We start from the raw sequence: 20,700 nt of genomic DNA, 5'->3' as shown, positions 1-20,700 counted from the left end.
AAAATGGCTGAACAAATTACACGAATGTAATGGAATACTACTGTGTTACTGCTTCTGGTCAAATTAGGACATACGTTAGTCCCAAAGCCTATTTCTTAGTTCTTCCTTCCTGAAGGTTATAACAGTGTTTTATCCTCTTCATCCTAAACTGTGCCAAACATGGTATTCCGCTTTCCTACTTCCTTTCAGTTATGTGGAGTAGCAGTCTTCACCTTAACTCTCACTATTCTCTGGTAGCTGCATGGGAGGTTCTGTTTGGCTTAGGGAAGGTATCTATTGGTAATCCATTTCTATTCCTTTTTATAGTACTAATCCCTCCCTTTATAAGTCAGAAAGATTCATCTTCCTGTGTTCAAATCTGGCCTCAGACACTTACTAGCTCTGTAACCCTGGGCAAGACACTTAACCCTGTTTGCCTCAGTTTCCTCATTCTTAAAACGAGATGGAGAAGGAAATGGCAAACCACTCCAGGGTCTTTGCCGACAAAACCCCAAATGGGGTTACAAAGTCACAAAGAGTCAGACACGAGTGAAATGATTGAACAACAACAAAAAGGCATGACCTGGAACTGGCCAGATTGCAGATGCCCTGAGGCATCTGAGCCCACCCTGAAACTTACCACTGAGGTTGTAAAGGACTAATGGGCTAAAAATGCATACTTGGTATGTTTTTGCTGCTGTCGATGTTGACAGATTGATTTTTCTTTCTCCTTATTAACATGCAGCCGACAGAGGGAAGCAGTTCCATTTGCCAGGTACATTTGCCTTAAATATACTTACTGGCATTCTGACTTCTTTCTAGAGGTATATTAGGTATTATGATAAATTAGCTTGGCCCCCTGGGTCATGAGAGATAGATTGATTTAGAAGACTGAGGAACAAATGCCAGTTCACTCATTTGTATGTCTTCAGTGTCTTCCTCCCTTCTTTTCATTCAACTCATTCCGCCATTTTCCTTTTTTTTCCTTGTCTCCTCTCTTGTTATGGCTCTCCATATACATTACCATTTCTTGTTTGTTCAACCACATTTATTCTTAGGCTCTGTGTCCTTCCCAGACCTCTACTTTTGGTCCACTGGTTGGGCCTGTTTAAGCCAGAGATCTGACCACAGGCCAGAGAAGTCAGAATTAAAGAATTGAGAATTATCCACATAGAGATGACTGTTGAAACTGAAAACAAACGAGCTTGTGGAGGCTTTTCCCAACATAGAACACCCCTCTTAAGGCCTGACTCCTTCTCCCATTGGTGAGTTTCTCCTAGAGCCTCCATTTTGTGAAGGGGTCCAAGTGGCCTTTACTTCCTACCCAGCCCTATTCCTGGCTCCTAGACTTGAAAGTTTCAAGATGAGACAACATGGTTTGGAAGAGCCAGAGCTAGGAACTTGGAAATGCAAAAAGTATTGAGTGATTCTCAACCACTGAGGAGAGACTTATGCAAATGAGCTTGAGCCCCAGCTTGTAGTAGAAAGGCCTTTGGAGGTATTTGTAAAAGCAAATGTAGAAGCTAGTGTTAGGAGGGAAGAACAGTCAGGAAGGACATCCTGGGGTTCTAAGGAAACCTCAATCATGTCCTATATCAGGAAAGTTGTACAATTCTGATTTATTTATATCTATGTTATGTCCCCCTTCTACCTGTCTCTTAAGCTGGCCTATTCACTTAGAAAAATTTCAATAATCACATGTAACTGATTCCCTTTGTGATTTTATGCATAAAAATATTGCTGTGAGAAGGTGTTCTTAGGCTTCACTAGACTATTGGTGGGGTCTATGACACAAAAAAGGTTAAAAACTCCTTTCCTCATAGAATGTAAGCTGGTTGAGGGCAGGAGTTGTGTCGTTTTTCTCTTTGTAGCCTCAGTACCTAGCAGAGTGCCTTGCATACAGCAGGCATTTAATAAATATTTGATGAATTGAATGTTGCGTAAAGTGGTGGTGTCAAACTCGTATAGAAACTGGTATATAAGAATCCCTGTGAGCACATATTAACTTAGAAAACCACATATTAACATTATTTATGTTTTACTATGGAGGCAGCTAGTTGACTCAGTGGATAGAGGGCTGGGCCTGGAGTCAGGAAGACCTGAGTTCAGATCAGGCCTCAGACACTCACTAGCTGTATGACCCTGGACAAGTCACTTAACCCTGTTTGCCTCAGTTTCCTCATTTGTAAAATGAGCTGGAGAAGGGAATAGCAAATAATTCCAGTATCTTTGCAAAGAAAATCCCAAAAGGAATTAGAGTCAGACATGACTGAAAAACAGCTAAACAAAATGATTCTTTTACTAGGTGATCATAATAATTGCCAACATTGATATGATGCTTTAAAGCACTTTAACAGATTATCTAATTTGCTTCTCACAACAACTCTGTGACACAGATTAGCTATTGTCATCTCCATTTTTACAGATGAGGAAGCCAAGATATAAAGAGATTAGGTGACTTACCCAGGATCAGTTGGCAATGTCTGAGGCAAGATTCAAACCCAGGCTTTTCTGATTACAAGTACAGTGCTATAACTGTGCCACACATATGTTCTAGGAGTCTAGGGGGGAGAAAAGATCGTGTCTGGAGATTAGCCACTTTTCCAATGCTATTTCAGCTTTCTACACAGCTCTCCTTAGCCCACCAAGACATCTGGAAACTAATCCAAGGAACATTTTGTTTGGGATGCTGAGTGATCAGTAATAGAGAGGATGAGCTGCAAATGTTTTCATCTGTCAGGTTTTATGTGTTCACTGTTGTTCAGCTACCTCCAAAGTCACAGCTGGTAAAACCAAATGGGTCATTTTACCACAATCAGACCAACATCATGGTTCAGTGAACACCATTTGTCCTAGAGGGTGAATGAAGCCGGGCACCTAATTACAGCTTACAGTTAATATACTTATAATAGGCAAAAAGAAAATGACTGCTTTGAATGTTTTTCCTCCAACTAAAATCATTTAAACGACAGATTGTACATATATTCCTTTTTAAAATTATTATTTCAATAGACTTAGCAACCTAGTCTATATGAGGGGAAAATCCCAGGAAAGGCCTTAACTGAACAGATTGTATCATCAGATCTTACCACACTGTTTCTAATAGGGGAAATTAGCAGCTGAACATCAACACCAGTCACCATGAGCAGACTTTGGCATGCAGGCCCCGGTAGAAAAGCTAAGAATTTTTTTTAGTGTGCTTTGAAATTAGGCCACTAGATAAAATGCATGTCAGAGCTCAAAAGAAGCACACCCAGGCAAATTTGCTCTGAAATGAAGTCTGTCTTCTATGTTAAATCTCTAGGCATAAGGTCTGATATCTGAATGAAAGAAGGGAGGGGGCTCAATGATTGTGGTATGGTAGGGCTTGTGGTGAGTGAATAAATGAAAAACGTGTAGAAATAGGTAGTGTCACTAGCTAGAGATGGTTTTTCTTCTCCCCTTTCCAAGAACAGAAGACACCAACCAGAGAAGCCCTCCCTAACTCCCACACTTTTGGTACCTCTGGCTGTGTCCCTATGTACCTAGGGAATAGAAAATGGGGCTTTGCCCAACTGCAGGAAATTTAGAGGACAACAAAAATACTGCCCCAGGACGTATTCCTTTTACCCAAAGGCTTCTTAAACTTCTTAAACTTCCTCCAGTAGTAGACTCTGGTACCCAGAAGCAAAGACTTTAGTCTTGGGAAATATCAATCTTTACCCTGGGAAATATTGTGCAATTTTGAGAAATGACTTTTAAAAATAGATCCCTCCAGGGCCAGATACTAAAGGAAGTGAATACCCTGTCACTTAGTTTAGCAGGGCAGAAGCCTAAAGGTGCCCCTTGTCAGGCTTCCTCTGTCAGATGACATAACTCGGGCTCATCTAGCACCACCACCCCTGCTTCTTTCCTCAGGCACAGAAATGTTAGTTATCACTTTGGCCACGTCGACATGTTCCAGGCACTTAGTAGGGCTATGATCCTTGTGATTAATACTGATGATTACAAAATGAATTGATTAGGCTGCTGTTAAGGCAGCCAGAATCAATAGGTCTTTTCACATCTTCTGTAGCTGAGGTTTGGTCTCAGCCTCATATGAGGTCTCTGCTCATTTGTTTTACCTGGTGACCCAGCAACTCCCATGGACACATTTTATGAACCCAACACAATTGCTTTTTATTTGTCATTTCTGCTATTTTGGGAAGGCAGCAGAAACAATCATTTATCTTTCCTGTCATCGCTTCTTTTTAGATAGAGAAAATAAGGTCTTTTTTCTAAATTTTTTTTTGGGTGAGGCATTTGGGGTTAAGTGACTTGCCTAGGGTCACACAGCTAGTATTACCCCCTAGCTGCCCCAGAAAATAAGTTTTCTAGACAGCAGAAGATCTATTTCCCAAGTGACCCCTGAAGAGCTGCTCAGGAGAGAAGGGGTTTGAAAGTCAGAATAGAAAGAGTGGCCCACGGCCATTCCTCTAAGTTGGAGTTCGTGATCAGGTCTCTGTTTCATTTAGGGTGAAGTCCTGGGAGAGGAGGAAAAATATAGGCAGGAAAAAAGGGGCAGAAAGTGGGGAGATGCCATAAAGGCTGGCTTCTTTCTTCTTCAACCTGCAGAAAGCAAGAGGCATCAATCCTCTGATAGATGAGTTCACCTCTACGGCATCCTTAAGGAAGTAACCACCCCAGCTATGCTAGTCTCAAACCTAGCTCAGCCCATGACACCCCAAACCTTGACCTTCCGCTCCTCCAGGTGGTCAGCTTCTCTTTATGTTTGGTCTTCCCCCATTAGAATATAATTTCCTTGAAGGCTGGGACTACTTTTATTTTTGCTTGTATTTTATTCCCAGCACTTAGCACAGTGCCTGGCACATAATAAGAGCTTAATAAATATGTTCTCTCTCTCTGTCTATCTCTATCTCTGTGTCTCTGTCTGTCTCTCTCCTTATCTCTCTCTCTCTCTCTCAAAACTGGCTCAGGTTGAATTGTGATGTATTATTGCCCAGTGTGGTGGTACATTCCTGTTATATCTGTTACTGGCAGGGAAGAGACAGTGCCAGGAGTTCTGAGCTGAAACAGTCTGTACTGTTTGGTGCCAATATAGGGAATCCCCAAGAGTGGGAGGTAACCAGGCTGTGTAAGGAGGGATGAACTGACCCAGATTGGAAAAAAGCCTGATAAAAACTTCCATGTCAATCATTAGTGGGATCAGGTGTGTGATTGGCTACTCTTCTTCCAGCCTGGGTGAGCTAGGAAGAATCAGTCTCAAAAAGAGAAAAAAAGAGTGAATTACTCAAGCTTGTCTTTGGTATCCTCCTAATATCACTTTTCAGTAATGTCTCTCCCTGCTTTGGTTATTCTTCTACCCTCCCCTCTCCCTAATACTCTGCTTTTGTACAATTCCCATAAGGTTTTACTCCAAAGATGCTGTCTAGCCAATCCCCTTCTCCCACATTGTATGATAAAGACTGAAGGGCGTAGCATTCTTCTATAATATCCATTTAATAGTGAACATCTGAAGAGTCAGAGGAGTGAATTTTGAATCATGAGTAGACAGAGATATTTGGGGACAAGATTTCTTGTTGTTCAGTCGTTTTTCAGTCTTGTCCAACTCTTTGTGACGCCATTTGGGATTTTCATGGCCAAGATACTGGAGTGGTTTGCCATTTACTTTTCCACCTCATTTTACAGGTGAGGAACTGACGCAAATAGGGTTAAGTGACTTGCCCAGGGTCACACAGCTACTATCCAAGGCTGGATTTGAACTCAGGAAAAGAGTCTTCTTGACTGCAAGCCTGGTGCTCTATTCACTGTACCACCCAGCTGCTCGTCTAGCATCCCTCATATCTAACCATGTGACTATGCAGTTTACCCTTAAGGTGCTGGAGGGTAATTAAAGAAGTTTCTCTGTGAGGACTTTGGATTTTCCCAAGCCACAGAGAAGTCCTCCAGAGGAGATAATCCTACTATACCCAACTTGGTAACCTGTTCCAAAATTTGATGATCATAAGCATTTGCAAAGATAACATTCCTTGTGCATAACAATCCTCTTTAAAATTATTCATATGAAACCAGGTATGAAGAAAAATACACTAACAGCATCCATTCTATATAGGAAGTATATTCACCAAAGGCACTGTGAGAGTACTTCCATCTCTGATGAGCCCTGGGCATCAACGGCTGAGTTTGATTATGTTACCAAATTCCTTACTGAAGCTGTTATTTAAAGGAACATTCTCCCGAGGCGGCTACAGTGAATCACACATTGAGACTCTCACCCACTCATCCTTTCCATCATCATCTCTATCCTTTTCTGTCCTTGACTTTCTCATATATGTTAAATGAATCCATGCTCTGTTCTGCAGAGAAAGAAAGCAGCAGGCAAGAAGGGATCCAGATGTGCTTTGGGGAGACTGAGATTTGAACTTTCTAGGAATACTCCAGCTAGAATGTTGTAAGAGTGGCTGGGTATTGACAAAGTTCAGTAACAGCAGCCAGTTCAAGCACAGGCCTTGGGAAATCATTATCTTTGACCTGGGGAACATTATATTTTGAGAAATGACTTTTACAAATAGATCCCACTAGGGCTAAATACTAAAGGAAGTGAAAATCCTGTGACTTAGTGACTGACTGTCCATGATTCTGTATGGGATGATTCTGTGCCATGACTTGACATAAGTCAACTTGTGTCTTTAAAGGACATACCTGTACTGTGTTAACTAAAATTTAGTTTCAGAAGAACCCCCCAAAACTTGAAAAGTAAGTACAAATCCTTGCTCATTTTCTTAATGCTACCTTACTTCAGTATTGGGGGAGCTAGGTGGCACAGTGGATAGAGCACAGGACCTGGAGTCAGAAAGACCTGAGTTCAAATCTGACCTCAGATACTTACTGGCTGTGCAACCTTGGGCAAGTCACTTAACCCTGTTTGCCTCGGTTTCTTCATCTATAAAATGAGCTGGAGAACAAAATGGCAAACCACTCTGGTATTGTTGCCAAGAAAACCCCAAATAGGGTCATGAAGAGTCAAACAAGATTGAAAACAACTGAACAATGACACCAGCAATCAATATCATGCTCAGTTATCTAGAATTAATTACCTGCAAGTCAAATTCTTATTTCCCTAGGCTGGATTTCCTGGAGGCAAAATTGTGATGTAGGAAGCTTTTCTCCTTTTAGTGCTGCTATTCGTCTTGAGACAAACATCTCTCCCAAAGGACAGTGTTCTTATGCTACTCCCCTGGCTTCTCAAGACTCTTTCCCTCCCTCAGTACTCCTCTTATCTTGGGATTCTCATCAAAATTTACTTGTCCTGTGTTCCATTCCATCTGACCCTTATCCTCTGTTTAAGGTAGAAACTGAGAAACTCTTTCGTGTATTTGTGTGTTAAGGTGTACTAAATCTAGTCAACAGATGTATTAAGCACGTATCATGTGCCAAATGCTATGCTAAGCATTGAGGAGCTAAAGAAAGACCTTCTTCTCCAATAAGCTCTCAACAAACTCAGTCTAATGGGGAAGACAACATGCAAACTTTGTACAAACACTATATACAGAATATATTGGAGATAATTAACAGAGGGAAGGCACTAGCTTTACTAATGACTTAAAGTAGAGGTGTCAGACTCATGGCCTGGGCCTAGTGCCGCCAGAACCAAATTACAGTGTAACTGGGAAATGTTTGATAACATAAATAAAATACGATAAAACGGAGATAACGTTAACTTGTGGTTTTCTAAGTCAGTGTGCAGCAGGCAGGATCTGTTTCTATTTAAGTTTGACACCATCAGGGTTTTGGGGCACAAAAAACAAGTGGTGGCTCAAATGGCAAAGATTTTAAACACAGAAATACTCTGATAAGGAAATAATTTTTGAGCAGGGGAGTTTTTTTCTTTAAGTTTTCTGAAAGCCTTTGGTTTATACATCATAGTTATTTCTGGCTATATGGTCACCCTGACAGCATCAGCCTTTTCTTGTAACAGAAGAAAAAAAAAAGACAGTTAAGGAAAACCAAACAATTAACACAGTCTGACAGCATATGTGTGTTTCACACCCCTAGCACTCCAACTCTCCAGCTAAAGGAGGGAAGTAAATTTCCTCCTGTCTTATGGGCCTAGATGGATCATCAATGTTACAAGATGGTTCCATATCATCTTATTGTTCTCTTGCCTTAGATTGTTGTAGTTGCTGTGGTGTTTTCTTGGTTCTGCGTCCTTATCTCTACCTTGGTTAAGGGTCCTTTGTTGTTGTTGTTCAGTTGTATCCGACTCTTTGTGACCCTGTGGACCATGGTATGCCAATATTGTCTGTGGGTTTTTCTTGACAAAGATACTGGAGTGGTTTGCCATTTCCTTCTCCAGTGGAATAAGGCAAACAGGGTTAAGTGAGTTGTCGTGGGTCACACAGCTAGTAAATGTCTGAGGCTGGATTTGAACTCAGGTTTTCCTGACTCCAGGTCCAGTGTCCTATCTGCTTAGCCACCTAGCTGCTTCCTTTAGGAGTCCCTAATTCCCTTAAGGACAGGGGTTGGGGTGGGGGGTATGGAGCTGGGGGGGGAGGCCCTCCATCCTTCTGAACCAATTTTGTTTAATTTATGAAGCTATGGCCTTGTTGACCATATCCTTTTTATGATATCTAATTTCAAGCTTAGAAAAGTTTTTCCCAACTTTTACCTCTTTAGCAAAAATTCTGTTTATGTGTGTGTGTGTGTGTGTATGTGTGTGTTCATGGATGTGTGCATGTGCATTATTTCTTTGAATCTCTTCTCTTATTTTCCCTCCTGTTCAGCCACTGGAGGCCACATGGATTTGTGGTAGGAGCTCTTGAATGGAAATCAGGAGAACTGAGTTCTGGTCCTGTCATTGTGCAGCTTCAGATAAGTCATTTAACCTCACTTGGCCTCCATTTTCTCATGTACCAAATGAGGAGGTTGGACAGGATTGTCTCCCAGGTCCCTTGCAGTTCTCAGAGGCTGTGAGTCTGTGGGTATTTCATAAATGTTCTCATCTGCACTCTATAATTTTCACTTTCTGATTCAGAGCCAGATACCACTGATTGGTACCATGCCCAGGGCAACAGGTTCTCAGAGGTAGCAAAATTAGCACTCGTAGTGTAGGCTTTACATTTCTCAGTAATGGCAACCTCCTTTACCGTTGCTGTGTGGAAGAACTGCCTGCTCATTCTTCAGGGGGCAGGACAATCAGTGCTTGCCCAGGGCTGCAAATTAGCTCACAGCTTTCCTGCATTAAGAATTATGTAGCTTCAGGATTGCTGGTGAGAGCTATTTATTACATGCAAAAACCAAACCCCCCTAAATTCACATGCTTTTAAAGTACTTTATTTTGAACAGGGTATTTGTGCCTTAAAACAAAAGTAACCGTTGCAGGCGTCTGGAGCCTCACACCACCTGAGCACTCAGAGGCTGCCACACTGGCACAACATTTAGCTATTCCCACATTCTCATTATAAACTTGAATCCCATTAGTCCAACATGCTGATATTACTGGAACAGCAGGCCTATGCATAGCCCGAACCAATGTTCTCAGAATGTTTGGAGCTCAGATACCTTGCTTTATTAGAGCCTTCTTGTGTGTCTAATGAGCAGAGTACATTTGGAACACTTTCCTAACAGAATATCTAACTGGAGAACCTCCTTGACATGGAAGACACTTGGAATGGACATTTGTGCTTTCATGCCTTGTAGTTATGCTGTTTCCCCAACTTGGGGGAAACACCCTTACCTCTTGCAGTTCTCATATTGAATCCCTCCTTCTAAGCCACCTCTTAAGGGAAGCCCTTCTTGATTAGCATCACCCCGCTGTTATCAATCTGCTCACCTGTACAGTAGATAGACACACATGCATCCATTTTAAACAATCACCAAAGTATTTATTAATTGCTTACAGGGTGCAATGTACTAAGCATTGGGAATCCGGGGAAAAAGTGAGAACAGTCATGAACTTCAAGGAGCTTACTTTCTAATAGAAACCCATCTCAAATCTGTCGGTGAGTTAGGGGGATGTCTACCCCAAGCATATGAAGACTTTCACCTGGCAGAATGGGTGGATGAAAACAGTTTCTCCGATGACCACGAAGGCAGCTGAAGCAGGCACTGTGGAGCACTTGGAGCTCGGTTAGACATGGAAGACACCAAGGTCATCCACTGCATCCTGGGCTATTGCCAGCCATCTTGACTTTTGTTCTGCCACTGGGCTTTGATGACTCTGGAAGAGAGAGGGAGGCTGAAGACTTTATTCCACTCTGCCTCACTTAAATCCAATCCAGATCAATTCATGATGTCACTGGTCCTCTTTGGAAAACAAAGAACAGGCAAACAACAACAACAATATGACATGGATGTCATTGGTCCTCTTTGAAAACAAAGGAGAAATAACAACAACAACAACAATACATGAGATACTGGAGTTTATTGAGCAGTGGAGCGATGTAGTCAGACTTGCATCTTAGGCAGATCATTGCGTGGAAGATGCGCTAGAGAAGGGACAGACTTGAGTCAAGGAGACCAATGAGGAGGCTACTGTGATTGTTCAGGTGAGGGGTGATGAGGCCCTGAGCTAGGGTGGTAGCTGTATGAGTGGAGAAAAAGGGATACACATGCAAAATGGGGTAGAGAAAGAAATTACAAGAGGCAGAAAATAAGATATATGGGAGGAGAGTGAGAAGTCAAGGATGACCCCAAGGCTGTGAAACTGGGTGACTGGAGTGGTGATAATAACTTAGACAGAAATAGGGAAGTTCAGAAAGGAGGTGGGTTTTGGTGGGAAAATAAAGGTTTAGATAGTGTTGAGTTTGAGATACCTTTGGAACATCTAGTTTGAAATTTCCAGTAAATTATAAAAGAGTTGCCAACCTGCATTGGTAAAAAGAGTCATTCTGTGAGTTTTCCCACACTGATGAAATCTCAGGTCTGGAAAAAACCAAAAACAAGTTGTAATGAAAAGGACCACAAAAGGCTAATCTATAATTATATAAAACAATGGAATCCATATTGCATGGGTCTATCTGAATTTTCCCATTCTTGCCATTTATCAAGTCATATGCAGATCTCCATTTTTTCCATTAGCTCATCCTTTACATGCTTCCACATATTGTCTTTCACTAGTGAAAGCTTTTAGCACAGTGCCTGGCATATGATAGGTGCTTAATAAACATTTACTGATTGACTAGTGAAAGATTATATCTATTTATTTTAAAGGCTTGTAGGGCCACAGAAGTATAGGTTCGGAGCTGGAAGGGACCTTAGAGATCACCCCTTCATTTGATAGATGAGAGCACTTCAGCCCATAGAGGGGATATGACTTGTTCGGATTCATGTAGACAGCTAGTGGCAGAGATGGGATTTGAACCCAGGCCCTCTCCATATCCAGTGTTCTTTCCATCCTATGCTGCCTAGTTCTATTCCTTGGCCCATGTCTGCATGACTATGTAAGTTAATGGACTCAGTTTCGGTTTAATTAAAAAGGGATGATAGTGAGTGATCCCACTGTCTTGCTGAGTTTGAAATACAGTAACATCTGCAGAAGAGATAGAAATGGGGAGGAGGTGGCTTTCTCTTTCATTAAATCCCCCCAGCATGTTGTGCCGTTCAGGTCCTGGGGTACCTTTCAGTATAGCACAGTAATAACCGAGGGACTGTGGCACATTTGGAAAGTGCGTAGGACTGAGAATCAGTGGCCATTAGATTGAATCCTTCATCTGCTACTTAAACTGCCTTTGTGACTTTGGACAAATCACTTAAACTATCTGGGCCTCAGTTTCCTCATATGTAAAATCAGAGGATTGGACTCCATGACCTCTAAAGTCTCTTTCAGCTCTAAAGCAGCCTTCAAGAGATATTGAAGGAAGAGGGGAAAGCTATTTACCCTTCTACTGAGCACCCCCAGTCTGTCATTGTGGCCTAGGTATTATTTCTTCTGTATCTTACACATGTCCCTCTTTCCTTATTATCTGGTGTCTTTTTTCTCCACTGTTAGTTGCAGCCCATCCCAGTTTCTGTGGTTTTCTCTTCCTCTGGTCTGCTGGTCTCCTTGCTCTACTTTTCCCTTTTCTTTTTTCTTGTTCCTTGCCCCTTCTCCCAAAATTCTTGGCTTAGATGTTGTTGGGATTTTGTTTCCGTAGCTTGTTTGCTTGCCAATGAGATCATACATTTTTCTAGTTTAATCTACCAATCATGTGACATCTCCTTCAATTTTTGTGTCTTCTGTTCTTTTAGTAGCTGCTTGTGCTTGCAGCTTTGGGGGATACTTTGGGGTTTATGACTATTCCAGATGGCTGATGATATCAGTTGTCTCTGCACCAGATAAGGGGCATTTCCCTGAATGAAACAATCTTGGATTATCTACTCATATCAGCATGTTACTGTTCTCCTCCAGTTAGCAGAGTTAGCAGAGGTAACAAAGAATTGACATGTACACATATATAAGCACATATTTATAAACACATTTAACAAAAAATTGACATATACATACATACACACATACATGTACTTACATATACAAACACATAATTAACAAAGAATCAACATACATATATACAACATTTAAAAAGGAAGAAGATTTTCGAGGAAATAAATACATTCTGTCTCTAAATCTTTCAGCTCTAAATTCCAGTTATATGGTCCCATATATACATACAGACATACACACACACATATGGATATACATATATGTGTGCATGTATATATTACATTTATGCATACGTATGTCCATTTGTTGAATTAAAATATTTGTAGAGTCATATGTGATCATATATTACTATGCAGTATATGGTCATACATACTATATATGGTTCATAGTTACCTAGATAGCTATGGAATATATCTACAGAATCATAGATTTAGAATTGGAAGAGACTTCTTTCTACCTCCTCGCCAATTTATATGCACACACAAACATATATGCACGCATACACACACATGCATATATATGTCAATTCTTTGTTAAACTGTGCTAATGGAGAGGAGCAGCAAAATGCTGATATGAAAGAAAATCCAAAATTATTTTATTCAATGATGTCCCACTTTTCTGGTGCTCAGATAACTGATGTCATGTATATGTTTGTAGGCAGGCAGAATAGAATGATGGAATGAATAAATTTTCTTTTATCTGCCCATGAGGAAATGACGTGGTCTCTAGACTTTGTAGTAAATTTCCTTGACTTTGTTTCAAATCCTCAGTCTGGAACCATAAAATTTCTTTTTCCAGTGCCTTTTTTTTTTTGTCAAAGGTAAGGTCTGAAGAGTACAAGTTGTTACCTAAAGCATAGGCTTGTTATGCTGAAAGATAATTTAAGTATACATTAGTCTACCCTGTTCATTTTACAGATAAGGAAACTGAGGCCCAGGTAAGTGGAATGATTTGCCCACAGTTTCACAGCTCATAATTAGGGAAAGCCAGCATTCAAACACACGTCTTTTCACCCCAAATCCATTGCTCTTTCCTTCTGCCAATGCATTTTATTTCAGAAGTTGGGTTTGTCTTTTTGAATGGCTCACTGATTGCAGTTTTAAGTTATCCACTAATCCTGACCTTCCTGTCCCAGCACAAGGACGCTGATTATTTTCACCAGTAAGAGTCTGGATTGCTTCCTTGCAATTTCTCTGAGCCCTGAGCAGATAAGTGCATCTTTTAGGATGCCTTCACTGGGGATCATAATGTTCTCAGAAAAGAAAAAGCTATACGTTTATGATAGGCCACAGAAATGCGTGGAGCTTTAGCTAGAATAAAAAATGTTCCCTCTTGTCTGAATATTCATGGAGCCATTTTGACTCTGCACGGTATTTGGCAAGAGGTCATTGACTTTACATTAGTACTCCTCGCAAGGCTCGGTATTATTTGATAGGTGTTTCTAATGAGCTCATAAAATGGATTCTTTGTTTATAAAACTCCATTATGGAACATTCCACAGACATTGAAGTGTCTCTTATGTTTGAAGCCCTGGGCTGGGGTGGGCAGGATGGAGTTAAATCAAATGAGGTCTGATTACTTATGGAGCCAATACTCTAATGAGGGCTATAAGGCATATACAAATAACTATAACATACATTAGAACATGATAATATATAAGAGAAGGGTAGCATGCATGGTGTAGTGGATAAAGAGCTGGGTGCAGAGTAAGGAAGACTTGGGGTTAGATCCTTCCTCTGCCATGGACTGGCCATGTGATCTAGGCAAGTTACATAATCTCCCAGTGCCCTCGGACATCACTCTAAAACTACACAGAAAAAGTGTCTGCCTACACTTGTACAAGCTTCCTCGTTCATGAATTTCCTATGTTAATGAGCCACAGGTCCAGTCTCTATCCCTATAAGAGAAGCAATAATAATAATACATTATATAGATTTTGACACTTTACAAGGGTCTCCCTCATAATTATCCTGTGAGGTGTTGTTGTTCAGCCGTTTTAGTTGTATCTGACTCTTTGTGACCCCAGTTGGAGTTTTCTTGGCAAAGATACTGGAGTGGTTTGCCACTTCCTTCTCCGGCTCATTTTACAGATGAGGAAACCGAGGCAAACAAGGTTAAGTGACTTGCCCAGGGTTACACAACTAGCAAGTGTCTGAGGTCGGATTTGAACTGATGTCTTCTTGATTCCAGGCAAAGCCATAACTAGAACAAGTCTACTAGGACTTTGACCCACAGAATTGATAGGTAGAAGGTTCCCTTCATTACTTTATTTTTCTGGTTTGTTATGCCTGTGCCTTGGGTCCCTCACCAGCCTGTACCACATATTGTGACTTCTCCCTTTCCCTTTTCCAGCCCTGGGCTGCCACTCTCAAAGCCCTGTTGTCATGGCATCCTCTTTCTAGGCCCACCTTCCCAGTGCCCCTCTCCTGCTTTATCCCCTCAGGGGGTGTGGAATGGAGACAATTAGCTATGCTGATTCTCTATGGGATGGGCCATTCATTCTCCTATCAAGACTGTACCTGGGATGGTCTGTCTGCTGTGCTAATTCCTAGTTATACCTCTGGAGTTGGTAGAGCAAGTATTATTATCCTTATTTTAAAGATGAGAAAACCAAGACTAAGAAAAGTTAAATAACTTTCTTATTATGAATCAATTAATAAACATTTATTAAGCAGCCTCTTGTGTGCTAGGCACTGTTCAATGTCTTGGGGATACAAAAAGAAGCAAAAGACAGTCCCTGCCCTCAAGGAGTTTATGATCTAATGAGGGAGACAATATGCAAATATATACAAAGCAAGCTATATATACACAGGATAAATAGGAAATAATTAACAGAGGGAAGACATTGGAATTACGAGGGGTTGGGAAAGGCTTCCTGTAGAAGGTGGGATTTTAGTTGAAGCTAGAGAAGTTAGTATCAGAGCAGAGGAGGAAGAGCATTCCAGTTATGGGGAACAGCCAAAGAAAATGCCCAGAGCCAAGAGACAGAGGGTCCTGTTTGTGGAATATCCAGGAGGTCATAGTAACTAGATAGAAAAGTTTGTGCTGGGGAGGAAAGTATAAGCAGACTGGAATGGTGGGAGGGGACTAGGTTATGAAGAGTTTTGAATGCCAAACAGAGCATTTTGTATTTGACTCTGGAGGTGATAGAGAATCGCTGGAGTTTACTGAGTAGGGGGTAACATGTGCTGCCCTTACTTTACAAAAATTATGTTGGTGGCGGAATGGAGGATGGATTGGAATGGGGGAGAGACTTGAGGCAGGCAGACCCACTAGCAGGCTATTCCAATAGTCCTGGTGTGAGTGATAAGGGCCTGCACCAGAATGGTGGCAGTGTCAGAGGAGAGAAAGGGGCATATATGAGAGATTTTGCAAAGGTGAAATCGAAAGGTCTTGGCAACAGCTTGGTTATGGCAGGTAAGAAATAATGAAGAATCCAGTGTAACTCCTAGTTTGTGAGCCTGAGGAACCGGGAGGATCATGTTGTAGAATTAGGGAAGATAGGAGCATAGGACAGTTTGGGGGATAGATTATGAGTTCAGTTTTGGACATATTGAGTTTAAAATGTCTACTGGATATCCAATTTGAGATGTCTGAAAGGCAACTGGAGATGTAAGATTGAAGGTCAGCAAAGAGGTAGATAGGTTTAAGAATCATCAGCACAGAGATGGTAATTCTATTCATGGGAGCTGGTGAGATCACTAAGAGAAGTAGTGTGGATGGAGGAGGAGAGTCAAGATAGGAACCCTGAGGGACACCACCTATGGTAGTATGGTGTATGATCTGGAAGAGGATCCAGCAAAGGAGACTGAGGGGCAGTCAAATAGGTAGAAGAAGGTCTGGAAGAGGATCCAGCAAAGGAGACTGAGGAGCAGTCAGATAGGTAGGAGAAGAATAACAACAATCACAATAATAGCTAACATTTACATCATGCTATCATGTGCCAGGCAAGAGAGTATCAAGGAGACAGAGTGATCAGAAGTGTCCGAATCTGCAGAGAGGTCAAAAAGAATGAGGATTTAGAAAAGACTATCCCCATGATTTGGCAACCATGAGATCATTAGGAGCTTTGGAGAGAGCAGTTTTGGTGGAATGATAATGTTGAAAGCTGAATTGTAGGGGTTTAGAAGAGAGTGAGAGGAGAGAAAGCAGAGGAGCCTATTGTAGTTCCCTTTTTGAGGAGTTCAGCTATAAAGGTTAGAAGAGATATAGGAGGATAGCCACTAGGGATAGAAGAATCAAGTGAAGGTTTTTTTTTTTAATATGGAGGAGACATGGACATGTTTGTAGGCAATAGGGAATGAATTAGAATAAGCATGTGGATCAGAGTGCAGATGACAGAGGGGGCAAACTGTTATCACATAGCTAATGTCAGAGCCAAGACTCGAACTAGAATTTTCTGCTGCCATATGCTTTTTTCTTATATGCCACAAAGGTGAGGGAAAGTCACTACCATATATAGGGTTGGGGGCTGAATCAGGAAAACTTCATGAAGGATGTAGCATTTAAGTTGGTTAGGATCACAACTGGTAGAGAAGGAATTAGAGAGAGGAAAACAGGTATATGAACAAAATCAGAGAAAAGTAGAAGCCATGTTTAGGTCATGGATGGGTGTTTAGTTTAGCTTGAAGGAAATGGCAAACCACTCCAGTATCTTTGCCAAGAAACCCTCAAATGGGGTCACAAAGAATTGGAAACGACTGAAAAGTGACTCAACAGCAAAAAGAAAACATGAAAAGAAGTAGAATAAGATAAGGCAAAAAATGTAGGTTAGAATCAAATTGTGAATACCATAAAGCTGTCCGATTTTGCAGTGGTCAGGGTAACAAGGAACCAACCTCTATATCCAAACTGTAGGTGGAAGTGGAGGGAAATGAATATTGAATACAATTCAATCATATTTATGTCACTGAGTAAATGCTCACTTGTATTTCCTGCTGTTTGTAAACGTTCTCTAAATGAGGTCTGACCACTTGAATTCAGCAGGCTCCCTGCCTGACTCCTCCTCCCCTCCACACACATTTTTTAGGGATCCTAGGCATGTACACCCATTAAGAGTAACATATATAACGCTGTTAACTGCACAGTAGGGCACTGACTCCACCATCATGCTGAGCAGGAAGCCCATCATCTCTCTTTAGAGATGGACCCCTCTGAGGAGAGTTACAAACTGTTGCCAATGGGGGCAGCATGGACAAAGATGTGCTTTAGATGGAAATATGTTTTGCGTGACTGCACGTGTATAACCTAAGTCAAATTACTTGCCTTCTCAATGGTGGGTGAGGAAGAAGAGGGAGGGAGGGAGAGAATTTGGAACTCAACATTTGAAAAAAGAATGTTAAAATTGTTTTTACATGTAATTGGGGAAAATCAAGCATTAATTAAATAAAAAAAAAGAGATGCGCAGCCACCATTTGGTACCTCATCCACAGATTGAGAGAGAACTACTATTTCTTGGGCACGCCCAAATCAAAGACCAAATATTCTACAAGCTCTTCTTTCTTTATAATACTACCTGTTCTCCCTCTGTTTATGGTAAAAGAAAAATCACTTTTATGGAGACTCATTTGACAAAGCCCAAGCTTGGTCTCTGTGGGTGCAGGGTGACCTAATGGGGTCCAGGAAGCTTCACTCAAGTACTTTCTGAACACGCCCAGCTTTACAAACGGAGCCCTCTCAATATGCAGAATAAGACATACATTTTAGGACATTGCCAATTTGCTTGACTATGTATATGTGTTTTTCTTCTTTGTTTTCCTAGTGGAGGAGGTGGGAAAGCAAGGACAAATAGGGATAGGGCTGAATAAAAAGATGATTATTGAGACTTTCTTTTAAATGGAGAAAAAGAACAGAAGGAAAGTGAAGCAAGCAGGATAGCTTTGAAAGCTATGTTGATTTTATTATATACTTAAAAAGAAAAGCAAGTTGTGTGGTATATAGTGGAGATCTATGTCATGTTCAATCCTCTTTTTCTTACCTATTATGTATATGCAAATATCTATTCCATTTGATATTTAAATTTGGCATAAAAATTAATTAAAAAACAAGTGGGGCTGCACGATCAGGGTTTAGATAGGTGCTTTAGAGTCCTGGACTTGGAGTCAGTAAGACCCGAATTTGAATCCTGCTTCAGATATAATCATAATAACAATAATAATAAATAATAACAATAACTAACATTTATATAGCGCTTACTATGTGACATTGTGCTAAGCACTTTATAAATATAATTTCATTTGATACTCACAACAATCCCGAGAGGTAGTTGCTATTATTATTATTCTCATTTTACAGATGAGGAAACTGAGGCAGACATGTCTATCTGACTCACCCAGGATGACATAGCTAATAAGTGTCTTAGGCTGGATTTCAATTTAAATCATCCTGACTCAAGGCCCAACACTCTACCGTTCCACCTAGCTGCCCTAAGAGGTTAATTGACTTGCTAGGGCTCACAGAGCTGATATTTATTAGATGTGGGACTAGAATGCGAGTCTTCCTGACTTAAAGGTTGACCTTCCATCTACTGTGTCATGCTGCCTTTCATTATGTTGTTGTTATTCTGATTACTTGTAACTCAGCATGAAGTACAGGGCCTTGCATAGAACAAAGATTTAAAAAATATTTGTTGAATGAATGAGTGAAAGAATGAATGTATGAAAGAATGTGTTTTAGAGGTTTCTAGGTTTTCTACCTAGAAAAATTATGCTGACTGTGTTTAGTGATATTAGCAAATATATTGATAAGGAAATATTAATACTGTTTTTCACCTTTAACAGAACTGGTTTTTTTGTTTTTTAAAGAAAAAAAAACCAATGCTGTTTTTATTTTCAGAAATCCTCCACCTACTTTACTTCATCCGGAAAAATGGTGCTGGGGTTTCAACCACTTCATTTCACAGTGAGTATGTCTTCCATTAAAAATTGCTTATCCAGCGAGGCTTTAAAGAATAATTGGGGTGAAATCTAAACTGTGGAATTTACTTGGCATTCAGAGTTATTGTATAGACTAGTAGGTTACAGCACAGAATTTATTCTGGTAAAAGACAGAAGATGCTTCTGTGGGATCTGAAAAATAAGTAGTTGATCTTGACCTCGTCTCACAATTCGCCTTGTTAGATGCAATGAACCATATATATCTGAGAAGTTACTTTGACCCAGAGTAAGCCTGTTAACATTTTTTGTTTGCTTGACACTCTATGAAGACTTGATACCTGAAATTTGTCATACACATTGGAACTTCCTGTTGGGGGAAGGGAAAGAGTGGCAGTTCTTTGGAGAATTGTTAAATAATAGTGGTATAGCCTGCAAAAAAAGATTCCTTTGGGTTTTATAATACAACACAGAGCCCAGGCCATAGCAATAATTCCTTTTAAATCTTCATTTTATAAGTTTTATTTTTCAATGAGAAGTTGTACTGGGTTCAGAGGAAAAAAGACCTGGGTTTAAATTCTGCCTCTGATGCTTATTAGTTATGTGAACCTGGGCAAAGTATTTAATCTCGATGTACCTAGAGAAATGCTTTAGGACTCATCTACTGAGCCATGGAGGGGTTGTCACATTGGGAAGTTATGCTGATGAAATCACAACTCCTTTGGGTATTTACCTTTTTAAAAATCAGCAAACTATTCACTACAAAAATGAAGGTAGTAAAGCAGCTGAATGTTCCATTAGCTAATTTATTCATGTGAAATGGATTCAACCAGTGAATAGTTGAAACTAAATGATAATAATAATAATAACAACAACAATAACAATAACACATTTACACTGTGTTTTAAGGTCTACAAAGTGCCTTTTTCACAGCAACATTATGACAGAAGTATAAATAGAGTCAAAGGGTATAGGTTCGCATCTTAGATTTGTCATTTAACTACTTGTTTGATCTTGGGGCAAACCATTAATGGATTTCAAATACTTTGCAAATCTTAAAGTCCTTTTAAAATGTGTACCATTATTTTTTACATATGTATTAACGCATTCTATATTTATATAAATGTGTACACTATATTTAAAAAATCCTTAACATTTGATAAACATAATTATTAGTTTAAAGTTATTGATATATTTTGTTTTCTATCACCTTTCTTTCCTAATGTATTCTTCCCTACATTTCTCTATCCAGTGAGTCATCCCTTATAACACAATTTAAAAGGCAGAGGAAAAAAAGTAGTTCATTAAATCTAGTCAATACCAAAGTCAAATCGTATGATACATGCTGTCACTCACCTCCAAATACCCCCACCTCTGAAAAAAGGGAGAGTGATGCATTGTCTTATCTCTTCTGTGGGGCTAAGCTTGGTTATTACAATGATATAGCTT

At 40.3% G+C, this 20,700-nt stretch overlaps 1 protein-coding gene across 1 annotated transcript in view; it reads left to right on the top strand.

The window, feature by feature from the left end:
- MYO3B (myosin IIIB) overlaps window positions 1–20,700 on the top strand; it is a 632,072-nt gene that overhangs the window by 138,753 nt on the left and 472,619 nt on the right. The window contains exon 7 of the mRNA XM_078146159.1: window positions 19,214–19,279. Coding sequence (XP_078002285.1) covers window positions 19,214–19,279 — 66 coding nt within the window. The remainder of the gene's footprint in view (window positions 1–19,213; window positions 19,280–20,700) is intronic.

This window comes from Phascolarctos cinereus, unplaced genomic scaffold (genome assembly GCF_003287225.1).
Source record: "Phascolarctos cinereus isolate Bilbo 61053 unplaced genomic scaffold, phaCin_HiC Scaffold_726;HRSCAF=1367, whole genome shotgun sequence".
NCBI classification, from domain to species: Eukaryota; Metazoa; Chordata; class Mammalia; order Diprotodontia; family Phascolarctidae; genus Phascolarctos; species Phascolarctos cinereus.
Note: the sequence above shows the minus strand (reverse complement) of the source record. Positions and strands in the feature narration are given on the sequence as shown.